The sequence below is a fragment of the Crinia signifera genome, chromosome 6 (assembly GCF_055691185.1).
Source record: "Crinia signifera chromosome 6, ASM5569118v1, whole genome shotgun sequence".
Classification (NCBI taxonomy): domain Eukaryota; kingdom Metazoa; phylum Chordata; class Amphibia; order Anura; family Myobatrachidae; genus Crinia; species Crinia signifera.
In genome coordinates this window covers 133208043-133228339 of record NC_139222.1, presented here as the reverse complement: position 1 = coordinate 133228339, position 20297 = coordinate 133208043, and the positions used below count along the sequence as shown (strand labels likewise).

The following is a 20297-nucleotide window of genomic DNA, read 5'->3' as shown; positions in this document are numbered from 1 at the left end:
TAATGTCTATTACACATGTCACACACCCATTACATATTATACCACATGCCATAATGCTCATTACACGTTATGCCACACACCATAATGCTCATTGCATATTAAGAAGTTAACATGCTCTAAAAGGGGTTAACATTCTGTGCCAGGGTTTAACCTGTCTGCCCTGATTTACATACTCTGCCAGGGGTTAACATGCTCTGCCAGGGGTTAACATGCTCTGCCAGGGGTTACATGCTCTTTGCAAAGGATTTACACATACCCTCCAACATGGCCCATTTCATTAGGTACAAAATGCTCTGTTCCTGGACTTCCTTGCCAGTGGCAATTACAGATGTGAGCCTGCAGCGCAGTCCAATATTCAAAAGGGGGGGGTCACATATACTGCCACCCCAAGCATCACTGTCCTGGACTCACTGTGACTGCCCCTCTTTGAATTTTGGACTGTGCTGGAGTCCAACCTCTGTAACTACCACGGGCAGGGAAGTCCAGGAACAGAACATTTTGTACCTAATGGAATGGGTCATGCTGGGGGTACTTGCCACCAAATTAAAAAAAAAACCTGTGTGTCCAGACCAGGGCCCCCCTGACAGGCCCGGGCCCGGGTAAATTGTACCTGCTCCCCCCCTCTCTCGGCACCCCTGGGTAGTGTATGGGGGTAACTGACGCTATCGTGTTATCTGGGGGTTGCAGGTGCTGTCTGTAGATCTGGGGGTCACTTATGCATGTAGTTGGGGGGCACTATCATCTTTGTCACCTCCGTACACTAGTATTCATTTTTTAATAATTACATTTTTTTTTCATGTTTGGTATGTGTTATGTGATTTCATGTTGTTATTGTGTATATTTTTTTAGTAAAAATTTTTCTTTTTTGCAATCATTCAGCGCCCACCCTCTTTTTCACCCATCTCCGTCCAGGATAAAAGTAAGTGTAGACTTACTTTTATCCACAAATGGAGAAAATTAATTTAATAGTGAGCGACCATAGAATGATTTTTCCTCTGTGCGGCCGTATGCAAGTGGATGTGTAAGCGTACACAAAGGTTTTTTTTTTTAAATAGCAATGTGTTCTATATGACAGAAAATTTATTTTTGTAAACACAGTTTTCAGAAGTTGATGTGATATTCTATTGAATCTTCTGTCACATGGGGTTTCTTTTATTTATTAACAGTTTCTTATATAGCGCATACATATTCCGCAGCGCTTTACAGAGAATATTTGAACATTCACATAAGTCCCTGCCCCAGTGGAGCTTACAATCTATATTCCCTACATTTACACACGCACACAGACATTCTAGGGTTAATTTGTTGTGAAACACGGCTAGCCCATCGGAATGCCCAGAGTTTTATGGGCATCCTCATGAAAACCTGGGCATTCCCATGGGAACACAGACGGGCCGATGCCTGCCAGGGGCGGGCAAATAAAGGGGGTTATTTTGGTTCACTCTTTCTGACAAAATCCTTCTTAGATGGAGAAAACCATGTGCACTGCAGGTGGGGCAGATGTTACTTGTGCAGAGAGAATTAGATTTGGGTGGGGTTTTACTTCAAAGTGAGATCTATAGTGCAGTGTAAAAATAAAGCAGCCAGTATTTTCCCTGCACAGAAACAAAATAACTCACCCATATCTAATTCTCTCTGCACATTTTACATCTGCCCCCCCCCCCCTGCAGTGCACATGGTTTTGTCCATCTAAGAAGGATTTTGCCAAAAAGAGTGAACCAAAATAATCCCCAAAGTCACAGGACGTAAGTGCCCACCCTGTCTTCAGTGGACACCAAAGGAAATAAAAGTCAGTTGAGACTGACTTTTATTTCGGAAATCATTCCTTTATTGGTGACCATCGAATGATTTCTCCTGCTAGCGGATGGATGCACATCCCCTCGCATGGTACAGAGTGGATTCGGCTGCGGGGGAGCCCTGTAAATTCACTGCAGGCTCTGGGTGCTATATACCAGCATACCATCCAACATCTCATACATAAAAATTGGTACAAATTGGGGGAGGGACCTGGCCACTGGAAAAGGGGGCGTGGTCACAGTATTTAATTTCTAATTTACCAAAGATAAGTCAATTAACTAGCAGCAGCCATGTTCTGAACTTAAGCTATGACAATACATCTCACCCTTACTGCTGATGCATACCTCCCAACTGTCCCAATTACAGTGGGACAGTGCAGCGATTTGTAGACTGTCCCTTTCACAGGTTGCAGTGTCCCATGAGCAGGGGACATATGCCGTGCATATCTCTTCATTGCAGGGAGAGAGACAGGGGCTGTTCAGTCACCCCAGTGTAAAAAAACAGGGGTCACAGCGTTAGGTCCCACCCCCTCTGACTAAGGCCCTGCTCATTCACCTGGTAGCCCCTCACAATAGGCGGGCAGCCCTTTCACACCGGCCAGGTCACCAGGTTGAACCCAGGAACAACCCTGCTCCATAGCAGGGTTGAATTTGGAGTTTGGCGCGGGAACCTTTCACACCAGCGCTTGTCGCGGGTTGTTCCCAGGCCCAACCCGGGAAATTTGGCTGGTGTGAAAGGGGTATCAGATAACCACAGGGAGGAACCATAGAGATCCCGATCCTGCTTAGACCTTCCCAATAGCACCTGGTGTGGGAGGCAATGACATGTATAGATAGTAGTGTGATATATATGCAGGCAGGTTCCCTGAAAATATCTCTGCTGGAGTGGAGCATAGGCCAGCTACACAGTGGCCTCCCCACACCGGTCACCCAGATTCATCTCCTAGGAAACTGGAGACTTCCTCAAGATGGTGAAAAAATTGTACAATCGGTACAGGGGTTTTTAGCTGGTACAGATCGTCAAAAAAAACAGTACTGTAATAGCTAAATTGATACAGTTGGAGGCTATGTACCAGCTGAGAGTACTATCTATATAACTCTGGAAATCATTGTTTTTTTGATTTGCTCATTTACTTGGTACTCAGTTAGTACATATCTGCGGGTGATGGCGACGCGTGAGAACGCACATTGCCATTGCTATGGGAAATTTGTGCTTCAGATCTTTAGCCATACCCCCCAACATTTTGCGGTTTAGAATTGGGACTCCAGTGTGGCCATGCACTTTCCCAAAAAAGGGGCGTGGTCTTGGTAAAGGGGACGCAGGTTTGTGGCAATCTGGTCAAATACTCCCCACTGTGGGTCCAGATCATTTACATATCCACTCCGGGCTATGTGCGCCTAAACCTGTTGACCTATCTCCCTATTCCCAATTGTATATCCAAGAGTTGGTGTCACTCTTAATTGGCAACAGAGGGCTGCACATATCTCCGCAGGAAAAATAGTGCGCACGGATACCCCCCTCACCTCCATATATTCTGCAATCCACGATCGGGAAGCCACAGTGGACAGTGAAAAGGTCAAGTTTTTCACGGTTTTATTTTGAGACTACTAGGTGTGGAAGGAGAATAGAAAAGTGTGCCCGAATCATGGCGAGCGCAGGGAACCATGCAAGGGGATGCAGTACACTTTGATGGTGTCCATGATGACTATGTCGACATTTGGGTAAAAAAAAAGGTAAAAACTCATGATGACCCATACCCGTTGAAGGTATGTTTTAGCACATGCAGGTAAAATCTAGTTGGATCTCCTAGCAAGCGCATACAAAACATTGGTTACCACAGATCACATAGCACACATCACTATGCCCCTATGCCTTATGGGAGATCTAGACCCCGGGAACTAGTTTCCTAGGCTAAATTGCTTAACACACATCTCATCGTGTGTATGCCTACTACTACACCTGACCTCAGGCATGAAGCAGTGCGGCAGAGAGGGGAATTGCTCACCCACAGAGATACAGACGCAGATTCGGCACACAGCACAACCGCTCTACAAAAGAAATAAAAATACTTTCATCGCTGTAATAATTATGAGAAATGCAACGAAGCATAACGTGTACCAACGAATCTACCAAGCGATATCTTTCTCGCTAATTTTAAGGCGAGCATCGGGGATTACAGACACTTTTGCCGAGGGAGCTGAAGCAAGCGCTGCGGCATTATTAGTTATATCGCTATGTATGTGTTCCGCTGAACGTGCCGCTGCCGCAGGAGCCCTGCGTGTGGAAAGTGCTGCGGCGGAAGTGCAGACAGGCGCTTCCGGTGCTTGGGACAAAGAAGCAGCGGCATAGAGAGCCGGGGTGTGCGGGAGCTGCTAGGTGAGTGCGGGCAGGGGCACACGGGGCGACGGGTTGCGGGACCGGCTGGGTGGGCAACGGCGAGCGCTCGATGCTATTGTTGCCCAAGACTGGCTACCGCTGCAGTGATGCCAGAGAAGGGGCGGGTGAGGCCTATCTGGATAACGAGGTGCTGGAGGCATCGCCCGGTCACACTAGGGGCTTTCTATGGAAGGAGGGTAACATGTCATTAATAACCGAGTATTGCTCACTGTGTGTGACCAAGATACCTGTCTCCTAGAGCACAGAGCTCTGTATTACAGGATTTGCTCTGAGCTTGCGGGTCTGTCTGCAGAATATTAGTCACAGACCCTAGCCATGCCAATCATACCATATGCTGTAATGGCAAATTTAAGGGAAGGTCACTTATGTTTTATTCACTAGTTATAAAGAGATTTAGCTACTAGTTTTAAATGTAATATGTTGTACATTGCTTTGTCTGTTATTACTGTATGTATGTAGACGCCTTGTACAGAATTACCCTTGTAACGATTTATTTTTGTTTTTGAAGGTTCAATGTGAACTGGGAAAAAGTAATCTGCAGAAATGTCAAGTAAGTTCAGTTTCCAGTTAATAAAATTTTTCCTCTGCTCTGCACCATGTATATTGAAATTAAAGGTTGCACTTCCTAGTTAGCATTTGTTGATGACTACTGTGATTGGTGGGTACAGAATATCAGGTCTTGTAGGGGACAAAATGACAATTACTATTTGCTCCCAAATGCTTTAAAATTGACAAATTATTGTTTGGATTTGTTACATCAAATGTATTTTGTCTGAATGACAATTATGTTTTCAAACATTTGGGAGCAAATGGTTGATTGCGTTTTTCTCCCATACATTACCAGGTTTTTGTTCTTGCCAGCCAGATAAATCTTTAGGTGTGTACCCAGCATTTGGTTTTCCATATTTACATTCAGATTACTACTGTGTGTGGCCAAAGGAGCTAAGATAGAACAATGGAGAGGACTTGTGGAATTGATTGGCAGTTCCACTGCTTCTCCACTCTTATTTATTAACAGTTTCTTATATAGCGCATACATATTCTGCAGCGCTTTACAGAGTATAGTTGAACATTCACCCCAGTCCCTACCCCAATCTATATTCCGTACCACATGCACACACAGACATTCTAGTGTTAATTTTGTTAGGAGCCGATTAACCTACCAGTATATTTTTGGATTGTGGGAGGAAACCCGAGTACCCGGAGAAAACCCACGCAAGTACGGGGAGAATATAGAAACTCCACACAGTTAGAGCCATGGTGGGAATCGAACCCATGACTTCAGTGCTGTGAGGCAGTAATGCTAACCATTACACCATCCGGTTCCACTTTGGAACAGAGCTGCTTTATATCACACTACTCTGAACACTGCTAAATTGGAAAATGCCGGTACTTTCAGGTTCTTAGTCCTGAGTACCAGCAGTTTCCAACTTAAAGTGCCCTGCTGCAATGCTGTTTGCGCTAGGGCTTAAAACATCACCACCACCCTAGGTTTGTCACTAGTCGGACTTTCGATGTGTGAATAAATCACCATCGCTCCTGTGTGTACCCAGCTTAATAAATGTGGTCCCTGAGTCAACAGTGTCTAGGTCGACACCTAATTATGGTCAACAAAAGCTTAGGTTCGAGTCCCCCCCCCCCCCCCCCTTTTTTTTTTTGGGGGGGGGGGGGGGGGTTTCATACTATCCAAGTGGTTATAGAGTGAGAATATAGTAGTGTGCTGAGGGGCCTCATGCCTGAAGCATGGCTGGAACGGTGTTGATGTCAACATAGACATAAATAAACTGTGAACCACATGTTGACTTTCTGTCATTATCGACTTAAGGTATGTTGACCATTCTTAGGCGTCACCCTAGTCACTGTTGACCATTAGTGGTCGACCTAGACCAGGCATGTCCAACGTTGGCCCTCCAGATGTTGTGAAACTACACATCCCAGCATGCTTTGCCACAGATTTGCTATTAGAGAATGCTAAAACTTTTGCAACGCATGCTGGGATGTGTAGTTTCAAAACATCTGTAGGGATCATAGACCTTTTCTATCATCCTATACAGTAACCCCAGCTTAGTGCTGCAGATTTTATGGTCTGCTGCAAAATAGAATCTATAATGCTCGTGGCTATGAGTTGCTGGGGAAAAGGTCCAGGCGGTGGCAAATGATAGTTTACATGACCCCCTCATATGTAGGAAACACTGCTGCATTTGTGACTGCCAACATACATGATCATAATAAATTGTAAGAATACAAAAAGGTACTTCCTCATCTTTGCGGCCACCGATACACCAGTTACATTAGCCACTACATAACCAGTACATAAGGATTTTCAGCGCCACCACCCTGGGCTCACGCCGCCACCATCTTACCTTTAGTAAAAATGTGACAAGCGGAGCAAGCCACCGATCCCGAAGCGTGGTACGCAACGGTGATGCAATGTAAGTTCCCTAGCGTAAGCGGTGCCTGCAAAGATGAAGAAGTACCAAAAGAAAAATCAACTCATTAATTGCCCATGTACTTTGTTTTCTAACAATCAACATGAAGTCGCTGATTTTAAACAATAAGTTATGAATGATTGAGATACATTTGGGTGAAATGCTCTGCTTTTATTATTGTCTATTCTAAATTTTCAATTTGTTTTGTTTTAACAGAGCGGCCATCTTATGCTCCGCCCCCTGCCCCGGCACCCACAACGGTAAGTAAAGCCAATGACTATTTTTAAAGCATTGACCGAATGAAACTTTTTTTTTATTTTTTTTTAAATATATATTCAGACATACAGAGTAGGCTGTGGCTTATGACATTTCTTTTAGCATATAATCCTTATTAGGTTTTCAATTATCTGTTACTGAACAAACTCGAAGGTTTTTGCATTATTGGCCTTATTATAGGTAAACAAATCTCTGGCCTGATTTCTCATACGTATGAAGCTACAATCATTCCTGAGAGGCACCCGAGACAACTGAAGTGTGAAATTCATATAAGATCCTTAACACAAGTTATGGGTGTGCACTAATTTTAAACACATTTTGTATGTGAGTTAAAATTAGTTATAATTATGGGCAACTTCCTTACCCATGAACAGCAGCTTTGTAAATGAACCAATCTCCATGCTTGCTTTTCATAAATTCTGTGTTTGTCAGCCACGTGCTGTCATCTTGCATTTGTGTGTGCTTGTTCCCCTTCACTGTGCTTTAAAGTGCATATGCAATGTCTCCTGCTTTCTGGATAGTGTTGATCTTTATTTAAAATTTACTTTATTCTTATTGCATTATTTTCTACCCCCACAGTTAGTCCTAAGAAACAAACTACTGTTCCATACATGGTTTATTCCCTAGAGCAGTGACCAAGGCCTTATTGTTTGTTTGGGAAATGCAGTTGATTATTATCACCACTTGATAGGTAGTAGTTGGTGGCTTGTGCGACTCTTGTTTTGATTACGAGTAGCTGATTGGAAATTGACATATAGGCCCTTATTCAGATCTGATTGCAGTACAAATTTGTTCTCAAAATGGGCAAAACCATGTGCACTGCAGGTGGGGCAGATGTAACATGTGCAGAGAGAGTTAGATTTGGGGGAGTTATTTTGTTTCTGTGCAGGGTAAATACTGGCTGCATTATTTTTACACTGCAATTTAGATTTCAGTTTTAATACACCCCACTCAAATCTGACTCTCTCTGCACATGTTACATCTGCCCCACCTGCAGTGCACATGGGTTTGCCCTGCCCCACCTGCAGTGCACATGGGTTTGCCCATTTTGAGAACAAATTTGTACTGCGATCAGATCTGAATAAGGGATATAATTAGGATCTGATCTTTAGAATAGTAAGTCATTACATCAATGACTTTTATTAGTAAGGGGCTGATTCTGGTTGACTCTGTAAGCTGTGAAAATCACAGCTTACCGAGTGCCAGCCGCCCGCCCGCCCCAGCACACATCGGCCTGCCTGTATTCCCATGGGAACGCCCAGTGTTTATGGGGGTGCCCATGAAACGCTGGGCATTCCCATGGCCGACGTCTGGCCCACCCTGCTCCCTGCAAACGGCTCAGCGACTATATAAATCTCCAAAGCCATTCGCAAAGACGACCTGCACATGCGCATAAAAGACCATGCATAGTCCCCCAACCATCAGAATGGTGCCGATTTTGCCCCGTTTCGAGAGGATTAGAATCAACACCTAAGTCTAATGTATTTTTTATATATGCGGGAACTGACTTAATTTTATCTATACTGAATACAGTCCATATGTGCAATTGCAATGACCGCTTTGGAAAGTTCCAGAATATATGCAGTTATTGGGGAAACCCTTTAAATATTGTATTTGTACACTGTGGTATGCTCACAGATATGTGATGCATCTGTGTTCTCATACAACCACTGCAATGTTCCCTAAACATTTCTCCTCTGCTTATTTATTAAAGTGGTTAATTAGCCAGTACCTCGAAGATTGTAAAAGTAACTTAACTTTGTTTTTGTGAAGTGAGTACTCTGACGTTTCCCCATTCTTGCTTCTTCATGTCATATGCAATTCATTTTCATTTTGTGAAATTTTTTATTTATTTTAAAATCTAATTTCCTTTTGACCTCATTTCTCATTCGTGTTTTTGTCTCATTTGTTTCCATCAGCAATTGCCCAGCACACCGGGGTTTGTGGGATACAATCCATACAGCCATCTTGCCTACAACAACTACAGGCTGGGAGGGAACCCAGGCAGCAACAGCAGGGTAACGGTAGGAGATTGAAATAATGTGTGACCTGAGGCGTTGCAGAACAGACGGATCTGGGGATTGTGCCTGGCCTGTATTCACAAGTGGAGTTATCTGTGTAGTCTTAATATATCTGTGCGCATAAGTGGTCCTTTATAGATCCCATAAATATCTCTGCTGGTGCTCAGCAATGTGACTCCTGGCAGAGTTTATACATGGTGCCGTGTGTTAAGACTTGGTTAAAAGATCTTATTGAACTAATATTTCCAATATACGCGATAATCTGTGCTGTTGTGGAGACTTGAGTGTGTCTCGAGGTTGTAACAGTGAAAGGATTAATGTGGACTGTTCTGCATTAATCTGTTTATTGCTGCAGATTTGGTTTCCCTGTAAGATTGTTTATATGGCTGCTCGGTTTTTTTTAACCGCAAGGTTTTTCTGAATATGAACTGCATTATATTTTATTTTGGTATAGCTAAATTCTTGCCAGCCCTAGTCTCTTTATTTCTTGTCAATTTTCCCTAATGCAGTCTTGAAAACTTAATACATGTCTGTTCTGCATCCTATTGATTTATTGAAAGTACAAAGATCCATCAAATGAGAAATGCAGCATAAGACTGAAAATATTCAGTACAGTTGTAATATAGGTGAAGTGTGAAAAGCATAGTGAAGGTGGTAGCAGGTTACAAAAAGGACCCTTAAAATAATTATTATGGAGAGACATTTGAGTGGGGATGAGCCCACTCGAATGTCTCTCCATACTGGGTGAATGGGACAATAAGAGCAAGATCCTCACATGGGCTTGATGGGTTGCAGGTGTGAAGTAAAATTATTAATTCAAAAAGTCTTGTGTCTCTTCAGTACAAGAAAGAGAGGGACTTTTCCCTCTCTTTCTTGTACTGAAGGGACACATAGGACTTTGAGGTAGCAATAATCTAGGTAAAAATTTCCTTTGAATGGAGCTGGGGAGTAGCAAGAGAACACAGATAATATACAGTTAGGCCAGGAAGCGTTGCATTATAAATCCTATACCAGGATGACCAAACTGTGTTAACTGTAGCAGTAATTGCGAAAAACTCCAAATAGTGGCTCCCTGGGAACCCCTTATTTACAAATATTTGGGGTCGTACTTAACCTTTTCTGGGTCCCAACAGAATACAGCCTCCTCTACCCTTCCCAGCACATGCTCCTCTCCCCCACATGGCATATACCCTGAGCCTATTTATTTTTATGCCCCAGTACTTCTGCTTATACCTACTGTATGATGCCTCCAGTAGTGTCCCTCACACAATGCCCAAAGTAGTGCCATTTACAATAATGCTCCCAAAAGTGCCACTTTAAACTTGGCTTCAGTGCTGCTGAAGAAGCCTCCAGACGGGGAGAGGAGGAGAGCAAAGCACATAGCATGCTTCTGCTCCCCTCTTGGTGGATATTTCACATGTGGTCACTGCCGGACACTGGACTGTTGCTGCAGCAGTACTTGTTGTATTGGAGAGCCAGGGGGACTGTGCGGCCAGTCACAGCCTGCGGGAACTGTATCCTAGATGTCCGAGAATAAACAGCTTTGTTCCAGCTGCCTGAGCACGGACGATGCTGGGAGACATCGGTCCCTGTTCGGTGGTGGGCAGTGACTCCACAGAGCTACTGGAAAACATCTCTTCTGTACCTCTCTGCTCACCAGGCTGGCGGTCAAATATTCTGGGGCAGGGGGTACAGGTGGCACTGCAGTGCAAAGTACTCACCATCCCCGGTGGCGGCAGCCGGCTGATGTGACACCACTCTCTCTCCTCTGCGGCTGTATCACAACTGAGGGGGAAACGCAGATCCCTCCGCTCCTTAACACGGCGTGCATGCCAATCCGGACTGAGCCTGTGGTATAGCGAGTGTCTGCGAACCCTGTTAGTCTCTTAACAACAAAATTAACCAAATACTGTGTTTTAATGTTTTACATGTCTGGTTATGAATGCCTGCTTACCGTTCGGTCCTGACTCCCAACCTGAACTCAAAACAGTAGGATCTTTTTTTCAAGTGCTACTAAAGGTCAGGTTAACCCTAGTGGTTGCCAAACTGTAGCACCCTGGGTTGCCTCGGGACACTTGCAGAAGTGCTCCTGGTTGGTGGTCCAAGACCAATTTAAATGATTTTTGGTCAAAGTGGTAAACCAAACCAGTGCTTCTGCCTTTCATTCATAAAATGTGGACAAACTAAAGTGTGTTCTGTCCATCGCCCCATAACCTAATCTAAGAATGACATAAAAACACAATTAACTTTTTGAGAAATGTAAAATATTTCATTAAGAAATTTCTGGCCTTGTGGTGCCATGGAAAAAAAGTGATTCTCTTTAGAGCACTGAGGGGCAGATTTATTAAGCTTGGAGAAGAGATAAACTGGAGATAAAGCAGAGAAAAGGTAAAAGGAGATCAAGCACCAGCCAATCAACTCCCAACTGTCTTTTTCAAACACAGCTGATTGGCTGGTGCTTTATCTCCTTTTACCTTTTCTCCGCTTTATCTCCAGTTTATCTCTTCTCCAAGCTTAATAAATCTGCCCCTGAGATTCAAAAAAGTCTTGGAACCACTGGGTTAACCTGTAACTGCAGTCATACGGTGTTTTGCCAGATCCACCCCACCATCCATCAGTCTGGTTCCTATTGAATAGATTTGTTACGATCTCCAATTTTGTGCTCCTACCTTTCGCTATTTAGATATGACATGGTCATTGCTCTTAGATATGTCCATTATTATCTATTGAGCGTTTAAAAAAACGTGAAGTTTGCATATGTTGCACACCTGGCATAGGTGATGAATTAGCAGGTTGCTCTTAAGAATGCTAATGCAGAATCGAATGCATTTCCATTTAGTATTTGGTCATTGCCCTGACATGTCTGGTCATTTTATACTCCATTGTAAATATACTTACCTCCCAACTTTGAGGAGGGAAGCTCAAATTTGGGGCCCCCCGTTTTCGCCACTGTGGGGGCATGAATAGACACTGTGACTGGGGGACCAACTGTGCCCCTCCCCCGCTTCGGGACATTGCTGGTTACTAATCGGTCATGGCCAGTATCTCACTAGAGTATTGTGTGCTGAGAGCGTTCTGAGCTGTCTAGCATTGCTCAGAACGCTCTCTGCCCCAAGCATTGGTGGGATAAAAAAAAAACATTAAGCATTGGTGGCACAGTGGGAACCAAACAAACACTTGCCGAAAGTCTGGAGTCTTCAGCGGCACTTCCTTCTCCACTTCAGCAGCTACACAGAATTAAGAGGCTCGGACGGGATCATGGGGGCTCCAGGCGGCTGGACTGATCACTCAGGTTAACAAGCGGGGCTGTTCTATGGGCCGCGCATCCCTGTTGCTGTGTGGGCTACACGCACAGAAATAGTCAGCCACTTTCTGAGCGAGTATGTAAAATCGCTCAGAAAGTGACTGAATATCACGCCGTGTTTAGGACCCATTAGCGTTCAAATCCTAAAATCTTCTAAAACAAATAAAGATTGCATTCCCTGCAGTGCCTTTAGAACGAGGGGCCTGGCAGTGACCTCACCAGGTGCAGGGGAGTCCCTCAAATTAGAAGTGCTTGAGACCAGATTACTGTAGTTTTGATTTTTCAGAATTTTAGAGTATTTGTATTCTCTAAGGAATATCTCCTTTATAGAATGCATCTAAATCTAATCACATAATGCATTTGTTTCATATACACAGAGCCTGAAGAACACACAGTGTGTGTACACTGAACTGTAAGCAAAGTGTCACTATCTCAGCCTCGCTCAAATCCTTTTGGATGTATTTTTTTTTTTTTTTTTTTTTTTAATGTAGGGATCTATAGAAAAGATTTAATGTTTATTTTTTGTAAAGTATTTTCGGTACTCTTTACCTAGAAGGGCGGGTATCGCATGCACTAAAAAATCGCATGCGATGCGACCGACGCGATGACTGCGATTTCCCATAGGGAACAATGTTAAATGTCCCAATTGACCCAATTTTCCTGTTCAATGTCCCAATTGACCCGATTTTGCATAGGGAACAATGTTAAATGGCCCACAGAGGCCAAATAGCCACCCTGAAGTGTGAAATGGCTCCCACAATTGTTAACGCCACCCCACGATCAATGTCAACCCGAAGCGTGGCGAGCGCAGCGATACGCGTCCTACGACCTTTTCATACCCCCACTATCCACGTCGGCGTGGAGTTGAGAATAGAAAGTGTGGCGAGCGCAGCGAGCCACCGAGCCCGAAGCGTGGCGAGTGCAGCGGACACCTTCACAGGTATATGCATCCCCTCGCGGGCTTCACAGCTGTCCGCGTCCCCTCGCGGGGCTCGCCACACTTTCTATTCTCAACTCCACGCCGACGTGGATAGTGGGGGTATGAAAAGGTTGTAGGACCCGTACCGCCGCCCCTCGTGTGGACTAGAATGCATCTTGCAGGTATTCCTCCCTCACACGCCAGGCTGCCCGCATGGCTGCGCAAACATCCATTTACAGTCTATGGAGTGCCACCCACATCATTCAATGGTTGCCGACCATCGAATGATGTCGAAGGTACACGCATGCGTGCACCTAGGCGATTTGCATGGGAATACATGGCATTTTCTTGGAAAAGCCCATGAAACGCTGGGTGTTCCCATGGATGAATACCCCCCCCCCCCACCTTTTTGGGTCCGTTCACTGTGGCCGCACACTCCTGCCGCATACACGTGCAGAAATGCACATTTTATGTGGACCAGAATAACCCCCTTAGTGTATGGCCCCCAGTATAAATAATTAGTGCCTATGTGCACTACCACTTCAGCAGCACACCTGCCACACTCCCATAACATGTGCATGGGATGTCCTGTCTGTCTTTACTGGCCAGAATGCCAGCTGGCACTGCCTCAAGCACTGCCTCCTCCATTGGTGTGAACAGGAAACTGGTCGCTCAACCCAATTAACCTGTTCACACCGCAAAACAACACAGCAACAAACCGGTAAGAACCCTTCTTTTTAACCGGTTCATATTGCCATGTTGCTACCCGTTTGCGGGACCCGGTAACCCCTTTCACATTGCACCAATTACCAGGTCAAACCGACATGAACCCAGTAATTTAGGTACCATGTAAAAGGGGTATTTGAGTCATATGGGAGAAAAGCAGTATATAAATAAAATTAGTATTAGACTTATATGCATTTTGTTTGTATTTTGAATGAAGAGGCAGAAATGGGTCGCTATGGAGCATTCTTCTGTAGACAAACTCTCACTGAGGACCTGTTGGCAAAAATGCATCATATCTTTCGTACCTAGTATAAGACTGGTGCAAGTAGATGATGGCTAGTAGCAAACCTGGTATCTCGTCTTGAGATGTATTCATATGGGTGAATATATTCTTTATTTCTGTGGCCCATTGTGTTCTCAAACCCCCCCTACCACCACCCCAGCCTTCCCTCTCATTCTAATCTAATATTAAGTGTTGGTAGAATAATGTCAGAGGTGGTGGTGGTAGTACTTTTGAGTAAAACAAGGGGCTTGTGGTTGTTTTTAATGTGAGGAACAATAAGGAAGTAAAGAAGCTATCCTCTGCACATTGGATAGCCAGTATGCAAATAACACAGTAGGTCAGCTAAAAATGTAAGGTGACCAGACGATGCTAAACTTTCATTTTATATTCTTCTCTTCTGTTCTAGGCTTCATCTGGGATTACAATCCCCAAACCCCCGAAGCCTCCGGATAAGCCCTTGATGCCGTACATGAGATACAGCAGGAAGGTGAGTAATGGGCCTGGGTACTGGGAGGTGCAGCTTTCTGTCTCCCCACGAAAAGCTTTCTAAAAGCCCCATTATTCCCATAGTAAAAAAAAAAAAAAATCTAGAATAAGCATTGTACATAGAAGAAACCTGTAGACCTTTTAGTAATAAAAACAAAAAATACTCTCCGCCACCCTTAATGTCTCTGAATAGGTCTGGGACCAAGTGAAGGCTTCCAACCCTGACCTTAAGTTGTGGGAGATTGGCAAGATCATTGGTGGGATGTGGCGAGACCTAACCGATGAGGAGAAGCAAGAGTACTTGAACGAATATGAAGCTGAAAAGGTACGAGGAATTAGTATTTAGAAAACAGACAAAATCCCTATTTTAAAAAAAAACTAATAATCCCAATAGAGCCTCAGTTGCCACTCTGCAGGCTTATGCCACTGTTTCCTCTGAAGTGTGAGGGTTGACACTGCTGTTCACTAGGTCCCAGGCTGGATAATGTCCAGTTTAGGTGAGGTGGAAGTACATTAATAGATCAGTCATAGTTGCCCACAGAAAGTAATGCTTAATCCCAGCTACAAATGACAGTAATTCTAAAATATATGTAGATAATTGAGGCATGATTAGGTCCAATGGTTTTTTTTTTAACCTCTTGCAGAAATAGTGCAGAGGTGAATTGTGAGCCTAGTATTGCCTTTTCCAAAATGGCATTTGGCTATACTGCCTTCTCCCAGGCGAAATTGCTAGGGACTGTTTTGGTTGTTAACTTAATGTGCAACAATTGGCATTTCCTTTGGATTGTATATGTTGTTTTGTTGTCTGTACAATGAATCCTGTCAGACTGACTAACATAGCAAGAGGCAATATCGGGACCATTCAGGAGGAACCAGTATCAGGTCTCTCCTGCCTGACAACACTATCCTATTAATGTATGAATGCTTTAGTACGGCAAAAGGGACGTCCCATCAAGCAAACCAGGCTTTTCTTCTTCTAAAATATCCAAATCCTTAAAATAAACAAAATGTTTGGTAGTCGAGAGAGCTAGCCATTTTTATGGGCTTATATTAAACCGTATTTTTTAATATTTTTTTGCTGACATTTGAGAAAGTGGATACTATCCAATTTTTTTTCTTTTTCTGGATTATTCTTGTTTGCGGCCTACTAAGAACCAATGGTTCAGTTTCATTTGAAAAGAACCACATGATGTCGAAGTCATCTGTGCCCTAAATTAGCATATTAGTATAATATGTTATTGCGTGAACTAAAGATAGAAATGTATTGCTTTAGAGGGAGATCAGAGTTGAAATTTGACATTTTCTTACCCCGTTTTAAATATATATTGTTATGCATATTTTCTAGTATTATACTTATAGTAAGTAGTTCTATTTCTAGCAAGTTCAACTATTTTTGAATTGGCTGCCAAACACATGGAGGCAGCCATCTTTTGATTTGAATCTATATTGAACAGTGAAACTTCAGTCAGTACTGTAGTAATAATTACATGATCAGGTATAATAACGCTAACACTGTTTTAAGAAGTGTCGCACTAGACTTTGAAAGGCTGAGGGGGCTGCCCCAGCCTTGCATTAGTGCTGGACCTTGAGGGGAGATGTGTATAGAATCTACTCCTTGGTGGGCTTCTCAGTCTGCAAACTCACTAAATGGCAAAGGGTCTGATTCAGACCTGATCACGCAGCTGCTCATTTTTGGAGCCAGCGATTGGGTATACACCTCCCCACCAGAGTGAAATTCAGCCCTGTGCAATACTGAAAGTTGCTTAGCATGGCTTGCAAAAATATAGCCGTATTTTGTGATTAGCTGCAAATCCATTCGCAAGCCGTTAACCATATAATGATTTTTCCAGTGTGTGCAATCTGTACGTAGCCCAGATCATGGTGGCTGCGACAAGTGGGTTGAGTTGTAGGAAAGTTGTGGTGAGCTATATGTCTATTCTAAATCTGCAACTTCTTCTATGATTGTCAGTTTCTGCTGTCTTTCCCTTCGTACTTTATATGGAGGAAAAATAGTGACAGATGTCCCACAGTAGTTGTTCCCTGTTTCATAAGACACTTTGTTTCCATGTGTCCGGTCCCGGTTTGATGTCTTCTGCAAACGCCGTTGATCCTCTGCCACTCACCTGGAGATGCGGGATTAGAGGGATTTAATCTTTGGCCCAGGCTATTGCAAAGCTCAGTCAGCAGGCTGTTGGTGTGTCGCTCTTCAGTTCAAGTTATGTGTTATCTCAGATCTTAAGGAGTGAAAGCTTTCCCACAAATAGTTGTTTTCATGGCTCTATACAGCGAATTACCATTCTTGTGCAGATCCAATAAGATCTTGCCACAGTGGTAACTTAGCAATTGTACATAACCAGGAGGCCCGGTGTACCCAGGTCTGCAAGATCATGTGATATGCAGAACAAAATCTTCTATCCCTGAGACTCAACTTTCATATCTGTTGAAAACTGGGAAGCAGTCTCCAAAGTCTTCTAGCAGATCATGGGCAGGTGGTAGCAGTCAAATTTTTACCATGGTGGCATCTCTGCTAAACCGCAGTGGCACTTTTTGGGTTTAGGACATGGGATACCAAGGCAATTTTTGGTTGAAGCCATGTCAGTAATTTTCCGCTGTCATCTCCTCTTTTATCTTCAGTAATGATGATACTTTGAATGTGCAAAAAGAGGATATTGTGCCGATTCTGGTAGTACTGGATTGGCAAGGAAGGTCTTATGGTCTGTATGCACTTGTACAATGTGCATGAGATTTTGACTTTATAGTCAAAATCTCATCTGGATCGCATGCAGATCGCAGGTTTTTACCCTTGCGATCCCGATGCGCACTCCCGTATCGCAGCCAGAAAGTCTTGGCTGCACAGAATTTATAGTGCAGATCTGCACTATATAGTCTAAGTTGTATGAGATCCAGATGAGATTTTGACTATATAGTCAAAATCTCATGCACATTGTACAAGTGTGTACACACCATTAGTACAGAGATATTCAACATGGAGGAAGGCCCAGACTGCCTCCAAAACTAAATCTATCAGGGGCTCTTTCTTCACCAGACTTAATCTTGGACTCGCTGTTTGAAAAAAGATCAAAGAATATGGAAAAGCGCCATCTCCCAGTGTGAAGCGAAGGGGTTTCTTGCCTCTAATTTTATTTAAGCTTGTTGCTGCTGTCATTACTTAATTTAAACTCCATTTTAAGTGGTCCAGTCTTGCATCATTTTTTTTATTTTGTAACCTGATGTACAGACTATTCTTTCAGTAAATGATGCCCCCATCCCCAATAGGTCCTTGGAATCTCAACTTGGAGTAGACAGCCTAGCAGCAACCGTCTTCTGAAGCCTTAGGTTTGGTTGGGTTTCCTTTCCTTAAGTCCTGACTTCATGTTTGCTATTTCCACAGCTAGAAAAGTACTGGAGCTGAAGGCTCAATTTCTCATCTTTTCTAAAGGTTGGACTGAAGACCAAAAATGTGGTTTGGTCCCAAGAACAGCCCACAGTGGTCTTCAAGTTTCATCTAATCATGAGATTGTTATTCTAGTATTAGGCAGCGGTACATCTCCAGAGGTAGATTGTTCTTGGAATGTTTTAAGGCTACTGAACTCCATTTTGGACCTGAGTATTCAGCATTCTGGTTGGCTTGATGGACTGCACAGATGCTGTGCATCCCTACTGCGGAGTATTAACCTTCAATAAGACATGGCAGGCTTAGATGTAACTGTCAAATAGAGCCTGTATTATCGCAGTTGACACTTCTTTGTACTGCTCTCTAGAGAAACTAGTAATTTTTAAGTGTTCCAATACCTGCCATCACACTCTGTACCCCAGTATTCAGGTATTCCCCACTGGATTATTATTATTATTATTTTTTTAATGCTTGGCACAGTGAATTTTGCGAGAGATCTGTGCTCGTATAGGGCCTGAATCAGACCCGCACTCTGCTGCCAGTTTGCAGCCCAGTTTATCAAATGACCATGCTTGTGCATAGTCTGCAGCGCACATGCGTGGTCCATCCATGCGGACAAAGCTGAAAATGGATAGCCATTGCTGGCTTTTCGCAAGGTGGTCACAGCTGGGGGGCACCCCAGCATTTTCTGGGAGTTTCTCCTAATAACCCGCAGACTGGACCGGCCGCGCAGAAGGAGGGCAACGGACATCAGCAGCGGCCTCCATCTCTCTCGCAGCGCCGAGTTAGTCTAGACTTGGCACCTGCGAACAGGTGGAAAACTATTCAGTGGTGAGTGGTTGCGAATGGTTTTCCCCTGTGTGCACAGCTGTGAACATAGTCGTGCACAGGGGCTGGAGGAGTATGGCGGGCCGGCGTTTACTTGATCCCTAGGCTCTGATCATTTGCAGTCCAGCGATCAGATCTGAATCTTGCCCATAGTCATTCAATTTTGGCCTGTTTTGAACTTGGTAGTTCAATCAGTTTTGAGCCATTTGTGTTTCCTTGGTTTTTCTTTGTTAATGATCTTTAAACAAAAAATTATACAATGTAAATCTTCAATACGCCAAAGAGCGGGAGATGCCCATTGTGAGTGTGCTGACATGTCCAGTGCAACTCTGCTAGTATTGGGCGTCTTTTCTTGCCAAGAAATGCACCTTGGTAGCAATGCGACAAGGTTGCACAGGGAGACTGATGGGTTTATTCAGACCTGATCCCTGTTGTGCGAATTCACAAGCCAATTGATTATCAAATGACTGTGCAGCGTGCATGTGTGACCACAATCAACGATTATTTATTTCACATTACCTGCGCAACCTGACTGCAGGACGCCCTTAGTTTCAGGGTGATAACCTGATGTTTTTGGGGGAGTGTACACAAAAATACAGCCGTTCCAAAGTGTTTTTCAGGGTTGGTGTGTGACGATGGCTTCGGCCACAATAAGCCTATCGCAGAGTTGTGAAAGGTTCAGTGTTGCGCACACTTGCACAGACTGGCGATCAGTGATATTTTGCTGATTGCCAGACATTCCCAGACGTGCACGTGGCAGGTATTAACTCTGTCTAGGCTGCAACTATCTGATCCGCAGGGCTCGGCAAATCCGCACTGCAGTGATCAGGTCTGCATACCCCCTGTGTTGCGAGGGAATCTTTATATAAAGCACAGCAGAATTTACCATGGGAAAAAAGCTGCTGCTTTTGAGTGCGGATTCAGAGTTTGTTGTGCACAGGAGTCTCATATCCACTTAAATCAGTACAGTCTCTTGGTATATCCTAGTCCAGGGGTTCTCAAACTCTGTCCTCCGGACCTTACGCCGTTCACGTTTTCCAGGTCACTGGGCAGTTGCACTTATTACTCATTGACACATTTTAAATGATCCACGGGTGGAGCTAAATTATTTCACTTGTGATTCTTTAAGGATACCTTATAAAAATGCAGTGTCTGGGTTCCCGAGGGCCAAGTTTGAGAACCTGTGGCTTAGGCAAAAAAAATGCCCAATGCTAGCAAAACTCATGGGACGGGACCTGCCATGCCAATAGGGGCTGCTTGGCACAACTGAACCAAAGATGTACAATATTAGGACACATCTGCAAATGGAAATCCAAAAACTTTATACCAATCAGATATGTTCAGTTTCCAAGTCTTGTTAGCTAGTGTCTACAAACTTTGTGCAATGTTATCCCTACTTACTCATGCAGGCAATCTCCAGCTATCAAACTGCATCCA

At 43.9% G+C, this 20297-nt stretch overlaps 1 protein-coding gene across 7 annotated transcripts in view; it reads left to right on the top strand.

Moving 5' to 3' along the window:
* Nucleotides 1-4026: 4026 nt before the first annotated feature.
* Nucleotides 4027-20297, top strand: part of SMARCE1 (SWI/SNF related BAF chromatin remodeling complex subunit E1) — a 29737-nt gene continuing 13466 nt past the window's right edge. The window contains exons 1-6 of one of the 7 annotated variants that reach the window (XM_083147271.1): nucleotides 4027-4173; nucleotides 4703-4744; nucleotides 6840-6883; nucleotides 8819-8923; nucleotides 14559-14639; nucleotides 14832-14963. In XM_083147271.1, the coding sequence (XP_083003397.1) occupies nucleotides 4738-4744; nucleotides 6840-6883; nucleotides 8819-8923; nucleotides 14559-14639; nucleotides 14832-14963 (369 nt within the window). In that variant the 5' untranslated portion in view covers nucleotides 4027-4173; nucleotides 4703-4737. The remainder of the gene's footprint in view (nucleotides 4174-4702; nucleotides 4745-6839; nucleotides 6884-8818; nucleotides 8924-14558; nucleotides 14640-14831; nucleotides 14964-20297) is intronic. The other 6 variants (XM_083147269.1, XM_083147270.1, XM_083147273.1 and 3 more) reach the window with 6 other exon arrangements.